This window comes from Gopherus flavomarginatus, chromosome 9, assembly GCF_025201925.1.
Source record: "Gopherus flavomarginatus isolate rGopFla2 chromosome 9, rGopFla2.mat.asm, whole genome shotgun sequence".
Taxonomy (NCBI): domain Eukaryota; kingdom Metazoa; phylum Chordata; order Testudines; family Testudinidae; genus Gopherus; species Gopherus flavomarginatus.
The window spans coordinates 84,031,634-84,052,224 of record NC_066625.1 but is presented as its reverse complement, the minus strand read 5'-3'; the positions used below and the strand labels follow the sequence as shown (position 1 = coordinate 84,052,224).

The following is a 20,591-nucleotide window of genomic DNA, read 5'->3' as shown; positions in this document are numbered from 1 at the left end:
GGGGCAATTTCACTTCCTTCAACTGAAACTCTCTCCCCGTATAACCTCACTAATGACCTGTCCTCCTGCTTAGGTAATACTGAAGTCTGATTTTTAATCCACAAAACCAAGACTGACACTTTGTCCATGTTATTGTAAGGAAGCAGATTTACACAGCCTCTTAAGTTGGAAACCCAGTCCACCTTTTCTCAGCACTCTCTTCCACAATCCCTCCTCCCAATACATTTTATCATAGTGGCAAATAAATGCTAGTCTTCCCAGCAGAGGAAAATTATATAGACAACCCAAACAAAAGTTGTGGAACTGAGGTGATGTGCTAAACTGGTCAAACACTCAGCTTCCCCACCCTATGTTTCTATGTTGTACATGGACATGGTAAACTTTTTAGGATAAGGATTTTGTCTTCCTATCTCTCTCTAAAGCACGTCACCACAGTATTGGCATTACATAAATAATAATATTACCACGCCAAGCATGTGTGCTGCAAAGATAAGAACACCAGACCATCCTTAGGTCTGAATTTCTGTGGATTTGCATCACAATTCTACAGCAGCTGAAAGTACTGCGGTTGGATACTCTATGACAATCCACTTTGGACCAGGAAGGTGATGGGTATTCAATGTAAGTGCATATGCTAAAATACTTGGAGATTTTAGCTAAAAAGTGAAAAATGGGCAGTAATGTATATTTTAAATGAAACAGAGTCTCAGCATGGGAACATAAGAGATGAGTACACTGAATCATAGCAAAACTTAATTTGGTGGAAAAATATGGTAGTTTTTAACATTTGCCATATTTTAACATTTGCAACAATAATTTCTTCCTGGAATAGAGTCTGCCTGGCAAGTTTCAGAACAGTAAGAATTTTAATAATCCCTGGAAAATAAGGGTTTGTGTTGGAGGTGTTCATTGACTCTTAACCATAGTTTTGTAGCAACCATAAAAATTAGGTCTCTTCCATTTTTTAGGAATCTAGCCATCTCCTGCTACTGTAGGATCATTACATACAATATAAAGCTCAGCGGTTTGTCCACCCTAGTTTTGGATGTCCCAAGAAAAGAAATGTCCATCATTTGCTTAGGAAACTATACAAAACACACTAATTCATTTTGCTGCCTGGAAAATTTTTTCTGACAGCTTGAATTTTTTTTTCTTAATTTCATCCTATTATGTCTTGTTATAACCTCTTGCGCTGGTGGAGTTTAAACATCTGACAGTCAGAATTGCAACACAATAGCAAGTTGAAGAGCACTGTCTTTACAATCAGAAGAGCTTTCTAAGAAAGGAGATGGCTTTTCTAAAATAGCAGTTATGGTGCTTCCTGGCTGTCATCCAAATTTAAGATGCACAAGTTGTTTTCACTTCATAAAGCTGTATTGCTCATAAATCAGAGCAGCATTATGCTACAAACTCTCAGCACAAGAGGCTGCCATATAACTTGAGAAAAATTATCCATCTGTTTGAATTAGCAATCAGATTTTTTTATTTTCTTCTTTAAAGTTTTCCTACTGACAAAACTTTTTTTTCTTTTGCTGCTATGGAAGAATTACTAGCAAATTAACAGATTTTCAACAGTGCAAGAACTGAGTTTAGTATTACTGGTATGTACGGAGCTAAAATATCATTCTCAGTAAAGACATCTATTAATGCCTACCTTTTCTTTTCCATGTTTAAGAAGAGGCTGTCTAAGGAATTGTTTAACAACTTTTCTAAGGAGAACCTAGCTCTCGGGTTTGTTTGTCCAATAAAATATGACTTCAGACTTCATTTCTTGTTAGCAAACTAGATTTCTGAAAATACTGAACTGCATTGTGAGTAGTTCTCATGTTCCTGTTATGTATGTGCCTATGTCCTCATGGTTTAGCTATTAGCCCTGTTTCATGGAGAAAGATTTCTCCACATTTCTCCACACTGCCCCTATAAATATGGCATTGTCGCCTGGGCAAGAGACATTTCCACCTGAGAGGGGAGGGATAGAGCACCCACCTGCTTATTCTCTGTACTTTATCACTAAGCAGGTGCACAGCCACAGGGTGTTTTCTGTGGCGGAACCTCCTCTTAGACGCAAAGAAGGGAAGAAACTCAAGTCAAAACAAACCATGGAGAAGGCTCAAGAGAGGTCCAAGCTAGGATGTTGTTGCTGATTCTCCTCACTGACTGAAAATACTCCTGGATACCGGGCAGAAGGCAGGCTCCTAGGTATGATGTTGCTATACCTCCCTTCCTGGCAAGATACTAAAAAACTCTTTGGTTGATAATTATGGGTGCATTAATTGACCAGCATGACTAACTGAAGGCTGAAAATGAATACACTCCCCACCTGCCTCAGTTTCCTCATAAAGTCTCAGAGAAACAGAATTACCTTTCTCTGTACAACTAAAATTTTAAACAAAGTTAGGTCAGTGAGGATGGAGGATTTCACTCACCTCTCACTAAAACCTATATCCCACCTGCCCATGTATTAGGCACCTACCCCAGCTCAGGCTAGTAGGTAGTGCTAGAAAGGCACTACAAAATGACCAGTGTTCTGCATTAAGTTACTCTGCATTTCTACCTACCTGAGGAACATGGCTCTCTAGTTTTAATCTCGTTTGATTATGCTACCAGGCAAGTGAACACAACTGGGCAGGTTTGGCTGCTTCACTACACAGCCTTGCATGCATGTTCACATTTGTTGTGACCACAGAAACTGAACTGTTTGTAATCCCATTTCACTAGCAACCACCATCTTCAGCACAGCACCTTTCCACTGCACACCCTTTATTTGCTCATATTGAAGAAGAGCATTTTAGTTGCAGATCATCTGAAATACACTCTGATAATGGCTGCACTGCCCCTGCCACAGGCTTTCATTTTTGCCTTTAGCAAAATAAACCAATATGCCTTGTGGCATTTTATTTGGTGGTTGCATTTGCCTCAGGTACAGAGGTAAAGGCACCAGGCGAAGGATTGCTGTTTGGTAATAGTTCCTGCCTGACTCACAGAAAACCCTCCAGGTGGATTTCCTGATCACCCACGTGCTGTTCTATCAGGAACAGTTGAGTCCCACAACATCAGAGCCAATAGTCTTTGCCACCTCGAGGCTGTTCCAGGTTTAAGGAAATTAATCTATTGTAAGTAATTGCGTAAATAAGGTAACTTTAGATTAAGAACAGTCTATACTGCGTGAGACTGATGCTTACTGGGACGTACCAAGGGTTGTGAGGCACCTCAAACTACCTGCCCTCCACATGAGAAAGCCTTGTCTGTGCCTCTCGGGGGTTAGCTCCCCAACTCCACTGGCCATAGGCTACATAAGCACTGCTCTCTAGGCCTTGCTGTCAATCTACGATTAGCAACTGGCACACCCCAGTCCACAAGCCCTCTGCATGTCACCTTGGATTATCCAGCTGCTGGTCCACTGGACACTGACAGCATTTACAGATTCACTGCTTCCAAAAGACCAATACACCATAGCTTAACAGTTTCACCTCAGATCACTGCTCCATGTAACACACAGCACTTAGATACGTTTATAGTGAAATCAAGTATAAATGTATTTAACACAAAAATTCAAGTAATACAAGTAGTAGTATTGGAAACAAATGGTTTGTTTAGAGATTCAATGGGGCCCTAAAAATCTATGCTGAGAATGTACAAAACAAGAGGACAAGTGACTAGGATGTAAGGTTACCCTGCTATTTGCTTAGCAGAAGGTGCCCCAAGAGTCCACAGGGTTTGCCGCATTTGACCATCTGTATGGGAGACAGATCAGAGGTCCCCTGGATCACCTTAGAGATTCCTGGGAGGGTGGCACTGAGGCAGCAAGGGAACTAGTGGCTGAACATGTGCAGAGGTTCAGGAAGGATTTAAACCCTGAGGGCACATTAGTAAGTTTTACTGCTCTAAGGCCAGGCAGCTCAGAAAGAATGGTATGATCTCAATACCTGTGATCAATCATTTGATGTGGATGATTTGGTTCTGGTGTTACTTCCTATAAATAAACACAAAATGCACAATTCATGGGAAGAGGTTTCTGAGGTGGTAGAAAGAATTAACAATGTTACCTGCAATATACCAAGGCCCCACAGTGGGGTTACACCTCCAACTGTGCAAATCAACAGGTTAAAAGTACCACCACAATCATGAAGCCATTGTAAACAAGGTTTGCTGTGCAGATGAGGACTGTGAGACAGTCCCTCTTATTGATTTGGTGACTGAATGCCACAGTGATACTTGACTAGAGGGCACTGATTTATACGAAGTGTTAAACCTAACTGAAAAGGCAAATATGGTCATGCTGCAAAATCACCGACAGGTATTTTCCAGCAGGCCAGGCCTGACTAACAAAATGGTCCATAAGATTAACACTGTCGGACCACAGCCAGTGTCCAGCGGAGCATACCAGACAACTTGGCAAAATGCAGGAGCAAATTTGCAAAGGGGAAGCAAGCATGCTAGACATGGGAATAGTTACAGAGTCAAATAACAATCTCTAGGCTTCTCCAGTTATTATGGTCCCCAGAAAAGCTTAATGCTGTCACAAGTTCCTGGTGCCTACCCTATGCCCAAAATCAATGACATGCTGGACATTTTAGGCAGGGCGAAATTACCAAGGACCTTGGATTTAACAAAAGGCAAATCTCCTTAGACAGTGAAGCACAGAAAAAAAAATTCACCTTCATAACCAACTCAGAACTTTGTGAGTTTGAAGTGTTACCTTTTAAGTTAATTAATGCAGAAGCCACATTTCAGAGGCTCGTTAATCAAGTGTTGGCCCTTTGCTCATGCCTCCATAAACGATATTGTAATATTCAGCCATTCTGGGCAAGATCATAAGGATGATGTGGGAATTGCACTGAAGAGACGCAAAGATGCTGGCCTTAAAGTAAAAGTGACAAAATGTAAGATGGGGAAGCCAAAAGTCCCTTATTTAGGCTATTGGGTAGAAGAGGGATAGATTTGTCTGGAGTCCATTGTTAACTGGCCTGTACCTTGAACCAAAAAGCAAGCTCAGTCTTTTATAGGTTTGGCAAATTATTAATGCTGGCTTCTGGAAGGTTTCAGTGACAGTATGTATGCAATTACAGACCTCTGCAAAAACAGACAGCCTGACAAGGCGGTTTGGACTGCAGCCTGTCAAGAAGGCTTTGATAAAGTGAAAAGAATTTCATTAGAGAAACTGGTTCAAGCCAGTCCCAGCTTTGATAAGATGGCTGAACTCTGCACAGACGCATCCAATACAGGCTTGGGAGCTGGGTTAATGCAAGTGGGCCAAGGCAATAAAAAGCATACTATAACTCAGGTTAAAAAAATGATCCCCTTCCTCACACTGAAGAAAATTTTCTGTTACAGAAAGATAATGTTATGCAATTGTGTGAGTGGTCAGGCAGCTAAGGCCTTACCTATTCCACAGGAAGTCCAGAGTCCTAACAGACCACAGTCAATTGGCATGGTTTCACAGAACAAAAGGTACTAACTCCAGACTGCTACGTTGGAGAGTGCTCCAAGAATATGATATGGAAATTGTACATATGAAGGGAAGGAAAATGTGGTGGCACGTACACTGTCCAGGCAACTGGGCAGGAGCTAACCCTACGGCATCAACATAAGGGAGAAGGTATGACCCAGGGATGCCTTGGTGCTAACTGGTACATGGCACAGGCTTTCACATGGATCCCCTAGGTCAGATATTTGCATAATAGTTCACCAGAGGTGACATACCTCAGAAATGTTCCTTTCAGGCAGAAGGTAAGAGACACCTTACCATTTGTGCATTGTCTTACCATTTGTGCATTGGGATGCCTCATAATGGAGGCCTATTTACATACTGAGGCACAAGCAAAAGAAGAGATTTCAAAATCTACAACAGAGGAATTTACAGGCATAAGAAAACAGGTGCTGGGGGAGGGGGTGTCCTGTGTATGGATAAACAAAAAATTGCTCTAGTATATCTTGGAGTACAGAGTGACACGCTGGGTCCTTCACCAGAAAGGCCAGCTGACAGCATTCTTGTCTCATGAAAAGAGGGTCACAGCCAGCCAGCTGAAAAGTGATGCAAGGATTTGGGGAGAGCAATATTGGTTAGACATGAGAGTATCTTGTTAATGAAGTCCAGGCTTTAGAATGTACGTTATGATTTTATTTTAAACCTAAACATTTTTTTCCAATACTTCTACTTGCTACTACTTGAATATTATGCTTTATTAAATAAACTTATACTTGACTTGACTATAAACATATCTAAGTCCAGTATGTTAAGTGGAGAAGTGATGTGAGGTGGAACTGTTAAGTTGGGGTGTACTGTTTCTTCAGAAGCAACAGATCTGTGAATATCACAAGCGTCCACTGGAACAGACTGGACACTCCAGGGAGATCCTCGGAGGGCTTATGGGCTGGAGTGCGCCAACTGCTAACGTAAAGTGACAGCAGGGCCTGTAAAGCCTAGAGGGAAGTGCTTGGGTTGCCCGTGGAGTTGGGAAGCTGACACATGGCAGGCACAGACAAGGCTTCATCACACTAATGGCACGCAATAGCAAGGTGCCTCACAACCCTGAGTACCATCAGCAAGTATCATGGTGACTACTGTTTCCCTTGTTAGTAAATGCACAATAAAATGCTGGTTCATGCCTGGGAAATGACAGAAATAAATATGACGTGTCCCCTTTGATACGAGATCTTAGAAAAAAAGACTTTAGCCTATTAAGGCCGCCAAGCTAAAAAAATTCCTCAAGCTCCATAAAGATGTTTTTCTTCCCAAAAGGAGCCCCTGTGGAAGGTCTGAAACCCCAGTCTAATTTTCTGTAATTACCCCTGGTGCAGGCCTGCCATTGGAGTCTCCCTCAAGGGAAAGAGCTTCGGGTAGACAATGGTAAACATGGGCTGGCTGCAACGGTGACAGTGTCCCAGAGGGCAGTGCAGTAATTCCAAGAGACTTTTGGGTAATGAGATTGGAGTCAGGAAGCTGAAATCTAAGGAAGAAAAGAAACATAAGTTAAGATCCTGGACTGTAACAAAATAAATTCATGATAAGGTTCAACAGAGTAAACATGTTCCATGGCCCCTTGGTGTACTAAATATCTCACTAATCATCTCAGTAACATCTGGCCACGTCAAAGTAGTAGTAAACTAAAGCCAATTATTTGCAAATAAGATGAAGCCCATAATGGTACTTGCAGTGTAAATAAGCAAGGGAAGTTAACAGAAAACTGCAGGCATAGGATTAATCAGACCCAAACAGCTAGATGAAGGTGCTGTTGTTCAAGGAAATACACTCCCCCGTCAAAAAAAACAAAACAAAAAAAACCAGCAAATTCTAGAAGCAGTAAAACATTTCTAAACAGAGGCGTTGGCTGACTCAACTAAATCCTCCACATTTTAATTCTAAGTTTTGCTTAAGTGTGAGTCATTAAATTAGATCTATTAACCAAAGTGAGGTTCCCTGTCCTAATCAGTGGCTATTCAACAGTCAACAATATAAGATTCTAGGAAGGAAGTCAGTATCAATTTATTTACATAATTCAATCAATAACCATCCCGCAGCACAGAACAGTTTATACAAACCCCAAATAATTAATCATCCAGCAATTCAAAAAATTGCCAACTATAATCAAAGCCATACCCACAGCCATCTCCAAAAGACGCAGCAAATACACGCCCTTGTTAGTATGCCCCACAGATCAACAGATCTCGCTCTTCTATACCCAAGAAGCTCCAGCGCCCCCATTTGCTATAGCTGTAGGAAGTGTGATTTCTCAGTTGGGCAGGCCTCAGGCCACTTAGGACTTTCACAAGTCAAAGCCAACATCTGAAAAGCCAACAGAAAACAAAGAGGCAGCCAGTGCTGCACACTAGTACAGGTGTTAACGGATCAAGATGTGGGGCAGAATTTAATAAATTTGCACCAGACTCAGTTTCAAAATAAATGTAAAGTGTAACCCATGTACAGTGCAATCCAGGAGGCTAATTTTGACGTGACAAAGGCCTGGATAACAGAAGCATGGTCTGCATCTAACAGAAGAGGTCACAACTTGCTGACTGGGCAAAGATCGAGGAAAACCAGCCTGGTCACTGCTGTAATACGATTCTGTAACACTAGCTGAGGATCTAACACCACCCTTGAAATTGCAAACACAAGCAACCAATAGTGGACCAAAGAGGGTGATATTGCCTCTGCTGCATCCTTCATCTCCTTCCCACAACCCATTTCATCCCTGTCTGGATTGACCTTTACTAGTTTGCCCTTGACCATGCCCCAGTCTCAACCAGATTTTGACTGTCACCCAAGGTGTTGCCCATTGCCTTTAATAATGGTTACTATGACCAGACCAGAAAGATACAAAATAAACGGTAGTGCAGAAATTTGAGGATAGGGAAGATACTTAAAATCGGTGACTCCACACCTCTCAAGCACTGGCCAAAGCCACAATGCTTGCAACCTTGCACAAGTTTTCCTGCACCCTGCCAATACACTTCATATTGATTGTGCAACACTACTCTGCCTTTTTAAACTAAAACCTTGCTTGTGACAGTCTTGCCACACTGTGTGGTGGTTGTGACATGGATAAATCATTATGAGAAAAGAGATAAGATTACAATCATCTGTGATTTAAAGATCTGAATTCTGCTTTTCAGAGAAGTTAATAATCCTTTTTGCCCAAAATCCCCAGCCTGTCTTCCAAAAGAGATTAGAATTTCATCCATGCACGTCTGCACACAGAAAATTGCACCTTGTGCTGTATGAACATTGTACTGTTATAATCCTGGTATTTGAACAACTCCCTGTTTTTTCCCCTAAGTAACAGAAATCAGAAACACACAACCTTTAACAGGTCATTAATTCATCCCCCTAGCACTGCAGAATTGTTTCCTCCAATATAGTTTCCTGTGTTTGGCCCACTCTTAACATGTGGCTTCCATCACTGGCCTAAATAAATAAAAAATGTTTGGGACAGAGAGAAGTCCAAGCAGCAGACTGTCAGCTCTTCACTGTACACTTTTTCTTGGCAAAAGGAACTACTTCAATGGTTATGATTCACGACAATAATTCCAGTCCAAGCTTTTTCCTGATTAGCCTTTTTGCATACATTTCCTTCCATGATTCACAAATTCACAAAGCACTAAATATGACAGATCCACAACATTCCCAAATCTAACAAAGCCTGAACCTCCAAATTACTCTCAAATATTGGTATCTCATGTGTTAGTATGATGCATAACCAGGGGAGCCATGGGCCAGTTTTCAACAAAGAGTGTGAACTGGAGCAGAACTAAAGCAGCTCAGCTGTCATGCTGTACTGAAATGGCCAACGGCTGCTAACATTTCTTCTGTCTTATGTATAACAAGTCTGCCAGTTTAGGAGTGTGCTGCCTGGCAAGGAGTTGCATTGTTGGACAATGCATCTAATCTTGCCTCGGGAATAATAATTTCTCCCTCTTCTATCCCATTAAAGTCATTTCTTCGCCACTGCAGACTGTGAAAAGCCTGCATTCTTTTACATTGTTCTCTTTTCCCCCACCACATCCCCCAAGAAAATTCTAACCACCACTTTACCTTTGGAGCCCAACATTTAGCAATGCCTTATGGGTCAAAACATTTTTGTTGATCACTTAAATGTAATTTGCTGGAATAAACATTTTAAAACATTGATGTTTGCAAAGCACTTTGAAGAGCTCTATAAATGCTACTGTCACCTCTGAAAAGATCGTGCATTTGCTGGGTCTTGTCAAGCTCTGAAGGATGTGAATAGACAATTAAAGTACCTTTTAAAAACCCGTAGTAGGTGTTATAGAGTGTCCTCATGGCTAGCTCTTGCAAAGGCAGCACGTGATCGGTCTGTGTCCCTATAGACTTCACCTCTGCTGGGAGGAACACAGTTAATTGTCCCGATGAAAAGGAGAGCAGCTTCACCTCTGAAACCTGAATAGGGGAGCCACAGCTGGAGGAATACAAACCATTCAGAAAGCAGTTAGCCTCAACAAAAGTAACCAATGGGGAAACAATATGCAATCAGCTCAAAGTGCACTTTACACTATTCTACAGAACGTTGCCTTCCTAGAATTAGAGCTCACTCCTATACATAGTGTGTGTTTCAGATTGAAATGAATTTAGTACACAGTCTCACTGCCTGTAACAGGCTCGATGTGGCCCATTTGGAGGTCTTTATTGATCAGGTAATACCCAATACCTAGAAAAAATGAGAACAGAGCCACAAGGTGAACCAAGGACATTGCCTAACAAAGTCTCGTGTCTCTAGCTTTGCCTCAGAGTCCCTCTTGTTTAGCCAGACACCAACTGAACAGTCCAAACTGGCTTTTACTATTACAAAGCATTTTACTAATGGGTCAATGTCTTGCCTGACAATTGGGCTTCTGTGCTTTGAACCAACCAGCTCAGAATGATAATGGATTTCCCACTCACAACCCATCAGGCAAAATATAGCCATAAGGCATTTAGTGCTTTAAGTGCCACTGAATGCTGCTTTCTCCCTCCCAGAGTTCCCCTGAAAAGATCTTGGTGAAAATGAGAAGATAACCCAACAAAATCAGCAAACTCTGCCCTTTCCAGCCCACGTTCAGAAGAAGGGGGGTTCTCGGGATCAGTGGATCCAAACAGAGCAGTTTAGTTTGTTAGTAAAAATAAATAAATAAATAATCCCTACTTGATTTCTGCTGTAGTCTATCCAGACTATTAAAAAGCCAAGAATGACACAAACAAATTGGTATTGTTTATAACAACTCAAAAATTGGAAGCAAAAGAGCAGCCTTGTTAAGGTCAGATCTAACAAACAGAAAAAGAAAAGGGGCAAAAGTAAGTGAATTGTCAACTTTTCCAGGTATTGGGAACAGGTAAAGAAACCAGATCCTAATAGACCTGAAAAAAAAGAAAACTCCATGTCCCAGAAAACAAAGAACTTCAACTCCACGGGACAGTGGATGAAAACCTCAGGAGAACTGATGAATGGAACACAGCATCACGCAGCAGACTGACAAACCTCTCTACCGACTTCAGTCAATATTTATTCTTCCTTACAAAGTACTGAGGGGGTGGAGGAAAGTCAGGAAATAAAAAATCAAATGTATCATGTCAGGCCTCAACAACCTGTGCCTACAATACAGAATCTTTCAGTAAATACAAAGGAAGGGAAATGTTCTGGTGTGAGGAATTGAATTTAGCAGATCAATCCCCTATTAACCTCAATAGATAACACAGGTAAAATGCACTGAATACTTACTTCAATATCAACTGGGCCTCACATCTACCTTATGGCCTAGGTTATTAATAGCCACCTCTTCATCCCCCAAAGTTGCAAAATAGGATGGTAGCATGTTTAAGGGGCTAACTGTATAAATTTCTGCCAGGATGTGTCAGGAGAAAAAATACTGCCCTAAGAATAAAAACTGGTTATTAATAGGCATGAAGGATGCACAAAAAAAGAACACGATGAGGTAAGAAAAAGAAAAAATACCATCCCCCTTCTCACATATAGTGATCCTCTGTGTGGCTAGGACAGCTTTAGTAAATAAACCACAGGAGTAAAACTATGATCATATACATTCAGAAGGAATGACAGGCTCAAAACAGTAAATCAATCAGTGGAAGACAAGTGGAAGAACAGAAAATCCAATCCAGAGAAAGTGAAAACAAAAATTTCAAGTGCTGAAATCATCACATATATAAAGGTGATATTTCAGCCAGACTGACAACAGAATTCATGGATTCATTACTTGAGCAATGTAATTTACATTCTATTTTCAGAGTCTTTGCTTTAAATTTGCAACAAGTCGTCAGTTTTCCTGTCCAGACAGTGACCAGATAAAGCACTAAACAACCATATCTTCATTGCAGGCCTCTAATTCGTTTACCTGACCAGTAAAGACCTTACACCAGCCACTCATGCTTACTATTGCAAAGGACACAGAAATGCTTTAGCAGACAATTAGTATACCATTTCAACATCCATTCAGTACATTATCACCCCTATTTGAGCACCTCGTTCCTTATACCATTAACAGTTACCCTATAGAAGAGGAGATGAGAGTGCTACCAGCAAGTGGAGTTTCTTTTATGTTAGATTTTTTCCCCCTAAATAGGTGTATTTTAAGTTATATCAAAGATGTCTACAGAGCAGGGATCAGCAACCCTTGGCATGCGGCCAACCAGGATAAGCACCCTGACGAACCGGGCTGGTTTGTTTACCTGCCGCATCTGCAGGTTCCGCCGATCACGGCTCCTACTCCAGGCCAACAGGGGCTGCGGTAAGCGGTGGCCAGCACATCCTTCAGCCTGTGCCACTTCCCGCAGCCCCCATTGGCCTGGAGTGGTGGACCACGGCCAGTAACAGCCGCGATCGTCCAAACCTGCGGACACGATAGGGTAAACAAACCGTCCCAGCCCGCCCGGGTGCTTACCCTGGTGGGCTGCGTGCCAAAGGTTGCCGATCCCTGCTATAGAGTATGGGGAGGTGCCTTTTATTAGTATGTACAAATCCAAACAGAGATCCTCATTTCGCTTACTAAAAAGAGTCCCAGTAGATTCTGTCACAAAATGATTATCTTTAACATAAGGAATCTGAAAAAAATGTGTAGCTCCTGTTCATTTAGCATCTTTTTAGAAATAACTCTGAAAATGCAGCAATAATTTGTTCTTAATTTGCAAATATAAATGTATCTTTGTTTTGGCAGAAAGGAACAGAAATTTATTCACAAAGATGAAATTTGGCTAAGTGGCAGGGGGAAGCATTTTATCAAGTCAAATTGCTTGGACTGACCACTTCTGTTACAACCGATATTGGGGAGACCAGAAGTGCAGCTGAATCAGTTTTTATTGCTGGTAATAATTTTAAGAAGTTTTAATATTTTTATTCATGTATTAAAGAAAGTACAAGTATCCTCCTCCCCCAGCACAATGTGGGTTTGTTTCCCCACGTGCCTTACTGGAGCGCTATGAGGATTTGTTAGTAAATGTCTATGCAATGCTTTGAATGTGTACAGCCTTGTCTACAAGACTTATTACATTTTCCATTGTAGCTACTACTGGTGTAGCTGCACGAGTGGCAGTAACAGTGCAACTGTAGTCAAGGAACTATTGGATACTGCCATTTTAGCCATCTCATCTAGACCTGCTGTATTCAATTGTGCTTAAAATGCCAACGGCTAACATAAAATCTGCTTAGGATATGAAAATGAAGATACAGTAAATGAGGAGGAACTCTAGCAGACATCTTTTAAAAGGGACCAAGTCAAATGAAAATCTGGTTTATGCAGACAGTTGTAAAATAAGATGACAAGCAACGCCACAGAAAAAATTAGCATAAGGTTAGTTTTAGATACAAACATTTTAACAGATTAAAATGGAGAATTAAAGATACAGTGAAAGGAAAAGATGGGGTTCAAAATGACTGAAAATAAACAGATGTGTTTGATCAAACCTGTTAGCATACATTTAGATATTACCATTTGCATTTTCTCAAAAAAACCCAACCAACCAACCAAAAAACCCAATACAATTGTTTTTCTCAACTTTTAATTCACTCTAACACCTTGCTTACAATTTATTCAGATTTCTGACAAAGCAAAACAAACACTTAAAGTAGATATACAAGCACTTCATTTATTGAAGGATAAGGTCAGCAAAATTTACGATCAGCACAGAGTGACCACACCTGGCAATAGTTAATTGTGATACAACTGCAAAATACTTATACATCACAGGAATAAACAGGAAAATGAACTCTGGCTATCAGGAAAACGTTAAAAATTCTCAGATGTGTAATAGTTAACGTACTTAAACAAGGCAAGGGTTATAAATATGGAGTTTATAATTAATTTAGGTATAGCTGAGAGGGATAGCATAGTGATTTTATAATTAGAAGATACTGGGGCATGTACTCCTCTCACCACTTTTGCACCAGCATAGCTAAATTAATTTCAGTGACGCTACTCCTGATTTAAGCTAGTAAAAGTCAGAGAAGAAACAGCCAAGCGTCCTGGAGAGCACACTTTCTCCTCACACCAAACTCACAAACATAAATAGCTTAGGGTATTTTTAAATATATATAAAAGTTGGATTGCAATTTGTAGAAAATTATTTAGTCTCTTACTGAGTGCCAAGCACTACAAATAGTAGCTACAGGGATGTTATGAGAGTATGAATAAGAGGAAAGCACACATGAAATTCTATTCAGATATGGTCCATTCTAGGCAAAAGTCTGAGAACCCACTGACTAGTCCAGTGCTGCAAACACTGTAAGAGATGTTTACTTATTAAAGATCATTGAAACATATTAAAAAACCCACAAAATATAGCTATTGGTCTTGATTTTGGAAAAGCATGTTTCAATGAAGCCTACATTTTGGGCCAACTTTAAACACCATCTTCAGCTTCATGCCCTACATTATCAGTAAATGTTTCCTACAAATATCTACAAATGCTCTGGCTGTTGTGGCTTAGCATTGAAATATTAGATGTTCAGCAAATTAATGCAGAAGATTACAAAAGTAATATAGAACAGGCAGCCAAAGTAATCCCTTCAAAGTAACATCAGTCCTGAATGAATAACCCAAAATACAGTTTAGTTGTATCACACAGGCATGTATTTATGGAGAGCATTAGGAGATAAAGGTATGCAAGATATTAAGTTAATTCATGCTTACCCACTGCAACCAATGACTTTATTGTACAGATAAGAAGGGAGCCCTTTCAGGTGAATATTGTTATCCACATAAACATATTGCAGTTCTCGAGAACGACCTAAATCTGGGTTTTAGAAAACAAAAAGAGAAACAGGAGAAAAATAAAGTAATGACAATTCCCAGCAGAAATAATTAAAATCAAAGTGAATTGATTGGACTCTCTGTAACTGAACATGAACTATTACCCTAGGTCAGTTTAATTTGACTAAATGAAATCTGTGGAGACAGTATTTTTAAAAAGAACCTGGTACACACCAAAGTTACTCTAAAAATACCCAACCCCTTTCTAACGTTCCTGTAAATCCCATTACGAAGGGAATGTAACTGTGAGAATGAATTTACTAATTATGTCCATTTGAAAAGGCAAAATGACTCTTGGGCTCACATCTATAGGTGACCTTTTAAAAACAGCAGTATCAAGTGATGTAACTGGTAGTATCAAGTGATGTAACTCCACTGAAGTCAGAGTGCCATCACTGTACAGAAACAGAATGTAGCCTACATGGGACTGTTCAAGATAATATAATAATTTGATGAAATTCATGATAACTAATTCAAACTAGTGGCCACCTTTGACTTTTCAGGTGTTTCCTGACATAAGGGGTAGGGCAGCTAACAGAACAGGAATTGTGTAGTTCTATACACACTGGGTTAAATTCAGTGCTGACTTACTATACATCCAGACAACCACATTGACATCACTGAAATTGATGAGATGTAAGACAGGGCAGATTTTGCATGAATGAAGCAGAGTTTTGGCCACTGAAACAAAGTGGTTTGCATATTACGCTAAAATTACAAAACAAAAATTTCAGATATTGACAGCTGATTATTATACTATAAAATGCGTACATTACAGGTTTCCAACTAAGAAAAAGCAAAACAACATTTCCTATGGCTATTAGTAAGCTGTCGATACACTTCAAGCATTGACTGTTACATCTTTTCATAAAAATAGTCGGGAGGCTGGTGGGATTGGTTGGTGAGGGATATTTAGAAGAGCCAAATAAGTAGAGCATGGCTAAGCAATAAGTAACGGGACAGAGATACGCTAAGAACCTATAAGTATTTAAGAGTATGAATACCAAGCATGGATAGGTTTGATTTAGTTTGGGCCGTAAGAGTCCAAGAAAGAGAAAGTTAAAGGGAAAATTCAGGTTTCCACGAAATAAAAAAATCCTGTCAGCAAGATATCGTCACTCGAGGAACAGTCTGTTAAGGGAAAGTAGCGACTCATCAACCTGAGACACTTAAATCCAAACTCAACAAAACACTAAAAAATGTAGTCTAAGTAACAGTCTGGAACTGGCTGAGAGACTGATTACTTTAGATGATCTAAGTGGTCTTACCCATCTCTAACTTTAATGACTTTCCAAATATTAAGGGTATATTCAACTGCATACATTTAAATTCAATTAATAGCACAATCAGTTATTTTAGAAAGTTTAAAAAGTAAAAATATATTTTTTAAAACAAGCAACAGAAGGCTCCTATCTGAAGGCCTGACCACTTGCAAAAGCATTTCTGCAGAAAAGGCTGAAATGCATTACTAAACGGAATATGCTTGTTTGCCTCGAACATATTAATTATGGGTTTAAGCAGTACAGATTTAGAAATTAAGGAAGGCTGAAAATGCATTGAATGAACCAAGTGAAAGCTACACTATCCTAGACTAATTCTGACTTCCCATCTTCACCAACTAGCAATTATTTTGATTGGCATGAAAATATAAAGGGAAACCTCAGAGATTATGTACTTCTGCCCATTTCATGAACACAACTAAAACACCGATACCAGAATACAAAGTGCAAACATTCTGTATTATGTCTCATTCTGTTAGATATGGTAGGAGCAATAAATAGTCTAAGATTTTTTGCCAGCCACTACTACATACAGACAGGATGTTATATAAATGTGTAATGTTTTATTTAAGCATAGATCTCTGGCCATCATTCAACTCTGATGAATCACAAGCTAACATTTTACTCGTTTCTACTACAGCTTTCCCGATCCCACAAAGTGTTGAGTGTCCTCAATTCCCGTTGACTTTAAAGAGAATCAAAGACACTAGGAACCTTGCAGGATTGCACCCCAAAAGGTACGCGCAGAAAAGATCAACCTGCTACAGATGCAATTAAACACCATGGGAAAAAAAAAGATGGGATGGGGGGAAAAGGTGTCCTAAAATTCAACAAGCAAACGAGGATACAGTTTAATCTAAAATCGTAATCTCGCTGTACGCAGTTATGAATCAAGCATTATAAGAGAGGACAGTGTTAAGGTTTCTATATCTTTAAAAAAATCCTCTCACTTTGTAAGAATCAATTTGATTGTTCCTGAGTGATATTTTTAAAAAACTGCTTAAAAGGAAGTAGTTATCCTTCAAGTAACAGTACATTCAAGTATATAAAATATGGGTTAGGTGGTGGTCTAGCGACAGCACAGTGCTGTTAAGATTGGGCTGCCCCTTTGCAGGCCAGCTGCAAATGAAATCACAGCAAGGAACACATAAACATCTGAAATACAGATGAGGGAGAAAAAAAGGTAAGGGAGCATCTCAAACTGTCAAAGTAGCCCCACTAAATGACAGTGTTGAAGGGCTTCAAGGGGTGTCACATTATGTCTTTCTCACCAAGGAAGAAGTGTCATTTGAAGGCTGAACCATCTGTAGTGCTGGTGCTAGAAGGAAACCTATCATTTTCCCTTTGTGGAGTAAAAATGTCAGAGTGATTTGATTTAATGCATTACTTTTACAAAGGGCCTGATCCTGCACCATTCTACACTATGGAAATTTTGCCTTAGACTTAAGCAGAATCATAATAGAGCTCTCAATATGCTTGGTTTGAAATGAAGTACTTGACTATCACAGGGCATCTTCTGTCCTGAAGAAATTCCTGCTTGGAGAGTTATGAGACATACACACAAATCCCTTTGCAGTATACAACAATCTTCACTTCCTGTCCTGAAATGCTGCGTGGTGCTGCTGTGCATTGCTAAAGATCCTACATCTCCAATGGCTATTGCCATTGGCTCAGCATAGGTTGGCTACATATAGTTTGTTAAACGTTTTAGGATCCTTCTCCATGAAACAATATAAATGTAGTGTACAATGTAAAATATTGTAGCACTAGAACAGAGGCATCCAATAAAATAGAAGCATACAGCACATCAAAAAGCTGAAAATAATGTAGTCTCATGTTATAGAATCCAGTTATATCAATGAGCATAGAAAACTGTGGGCTGCTGGATGACTTGAACGTGTTACTGTTTATCTGACTGGTCTTGGGGAGAAGGGAAGAAAATTCAAAAAGTTCTTGTTTTTAACTTATTTATATATAGACATATATGAGATGAAAATCAGGTTATGGTCTTTTAAAAATACATCCTAAAGAGCTGCTGTTTTAAGCAACAAGCCTAAAAAGGAGCTGCGTTTCATTTCTCCCCTCTGTTTGGATGTTGCTATTTAGACTGTAAGCTCTTCAAGACAGGACTGGGACTTCCCACATGACTACAGAACTTCTGGGTGCTACATAAACATCTCCATCTCAGTTTGGGGAAAACTCCTCAACTTTAAGCTCCCAAATCCCACAACAGTGCATGAGTTTACATATTTCATGTTTTAATGAAACTTATTACATTAATAACCATGCATCTCCTTCCAACCTCCAAAGATTAAAAAAAAGTGTCAACCAGCACCACAAACAAGTTTTTAATTTTAGTAGTTACCAGTTTAAGAAGCTCATTCTACACCATACCCACTAGCTTTTACGTATTATACCAGGCAATAAATATTGTTACAAGCTGATAAACACACTTCTTTTGAATTCTATAAAATAAAGAAGCTGTCCATCTATTGAGAGGCTAAAGCTACAAAGAAAGTTTTCATGTGGCTTCTGCAAGCACTGCACTGTGTCTAAAACTTTTCCACTTTCCTCCTTCCAGATTCAGATTAAAGACATTTCTTCTAGAAGTGACCAAATACTACAAGTCCTGAACAAACCCCAATTCTATTTTTATTTATTTTTTTATTCAACCTCAAGGCCCTGGCATATGCATTCCACATGGCTGAAGACCAAACAAAGGCTTGTGTGTCTGCACTGATCCTCTTTTAACCATATTGTGAAAGCAAGCATACAGTAAAATCATCTACTGTGGTAGAAGACCTTTGTTGAGCGTACACATATAAACCCTCAAAAAAGTGATATAACACTGAGATTTTACTGTCATAATATCCAGCCACTGTCACCAAACTCTAGATATAATGGTCCATAATTACTGTATTTAAAACATTTTATGAATCTTGACAAATTGTTTTAATTGTAACACCAAAAAGCCAGACTCCAGTTTCTTGCAATGGAATTTTTATTTTCAGACATTGTAGCATTTGCATTCGATACTTGGAGAATTTTTAAGTCCTGTTCACCTTCTTCAGACAAAGAGTTACCCGTAATATATAGCTCAGTAGTTTCATCTTCAATTCTAGAACAGAATTCCTAAAGCCATTTACTGGAACAGAATGGAAAAATCACACGGTATACAAAGGGGCAGACAAAAGGAAGGTGCAGACCTTGGTCAGGATACATAGGACTACACAGTTGGACTCAGAGATACCTTTCAGCATATTTTCAGAAAACTGTCAAGGGTGCCCGGAGCGTTGGATGGGTACTCTTTTATTGCTTAGTATAAAGCTAAATAGTGTACTTTTTATGTCAGTACTGAGAAAATCGACCAATTTAAGAGTAATGTTGGCATATGCAGGTATTTAAGACTCCTTTGCAAGACCAAGTAAGTAATCCTGTTTTTGTTCAACTATCTGTTCAGGCATCTACTTGAACAGGGGGGAGTGGCATGGTATATTTATATTTGGTCAATCTACTATTGACCAAATATATTAGCAAATCTATTAGCAAATAATATACTAATTCTGCATGGACACAAACTTAAGAAGGGTGAACTTTAAAACCAAAAGAAAAAATACACAACAGAACTCGCTTATAGAGTATATCTACTCTGCATTACAACACAAGCACAGGACTATTACTGGGGTACATCTGGGAATGTCAGCCTATGAGTAGACAGGTGCAGGCTTTCCTCAGACTGAACGGGGGTTTTGCAAGCAGTCACATTCGACATGTCTACACTAGGAAAGGTTGAAAACACCTGCACTGTCTACATTCATTGCAAATCATTAGTTAAAATGTGGTAACATTTTAAAAACACAATCATTTCTCCCAGACATGCCTAGTGAAAAAGCCCTCATCTAAGAATGAACAACTTGCCTCCTTCTCTAGTCAGTATAGATCAGCCAGTAGTCAGAAAGCAGCACATTAAATCTTGAAATTAGAAATTCTACAAAGTGTTAGGGCAGGTCTTCACTACGCGACCAATCTATTGGGGATCGATTTATCGCGTCTTGTCTAGACGCGGATAAATCGATTCCCGAATGTGCTCCCCATTGACTCCGGAACTCCACCTTGCAAGAGGCGAAAGTGGAGTCGATGGGGGAGCAGCAGCGGTCAACTCACCGCTGTCCTCACGGCCAAGTAAGTCGACCTAAGATACGCCGACTTCTGCTACGCTATTCTGATGCTGAAGTTGCATATCTTAGGTCGACTCCCCCAACCTCCAGGGAATCAAACCACAGTTGGTTGAACAGAGAAGATGAGGAGGAGTTATCTGTAAACTGACAAATGAAAAGCCACATTCTAAGAACATAATTTATTGGGGAAAAGTCAACAGGGTTTTTTAAAGGAAAATCATGCCTCACGAATCTACTAGAATTCTTTGAGGGGGTCAACAAGCATGTGGACAAGGGGAATCCAGTGAATATAATGTACTTAAGATTTTCAGAAAGCCTTTGATTAGGTCCTTCACCAAAAGCTCTTAAGCAAAGTAAGCTGTCATGGGATAAGAGGGAA

The 20,591-nt window shown here is 39.8% G+C and overlaps 1 protein-coding gene and 1 long non-coding RNA gene across 7 annotated transcripts in view; one reads left to right on the top strand and one right to left on the bottom strand.

Moving 5' to 3' along the window:
* Positions 1-20,591, bottom strand: part of LRRC28 (leucine rich repeat containing 28) — an 84,110-nt gene that overhangs the window by 761 nt on the left and 62,758 nt on the right. For all 4 annotated transcript variants that reach the window (XM_050967160.1, XM_050967161.1, XM_050967162.1 and 1 more), the window contains 3 exons: positions 14,635-14,737; positions 9,742-9,917; positions 6,791-6,950 (listed from right to left, as the gene is read on the bottom strand). In XM_050967160.1, the coding sequence (XP_050823117.1) occupies positions 6,791-6,950; positions 9,742-9,917; positions 14,635-14,737 (439 nt within the window). The remainder of the gene's footprint in view (positions 1-6,790; positions 6,951-9,741; positions 9,918-14,634; positions 14,738-20,591) is intronic.
* LOC127057924 (uncharacterized) lies at positions 493-18,698 on the top strand. 3 transcript variants are annotated; one of them, XR_007776236.1, is made up of 5 exons: positions 493-621; positions 1,676-1,731; positions 2,019-2,199; positions 16,675-16,771; positions 18,616-18,698. It is a non-coding gene; the product is annotated as an uncharacterized LOC127057924 (long non-coding RNA). The 3 variants fall into 3 exon arrangements; XR_007776235.1 differs by having other exon boundaries at positions 493-1,731; XR_007776234.1 differs by having other exon boundaries at positions 493-2,199.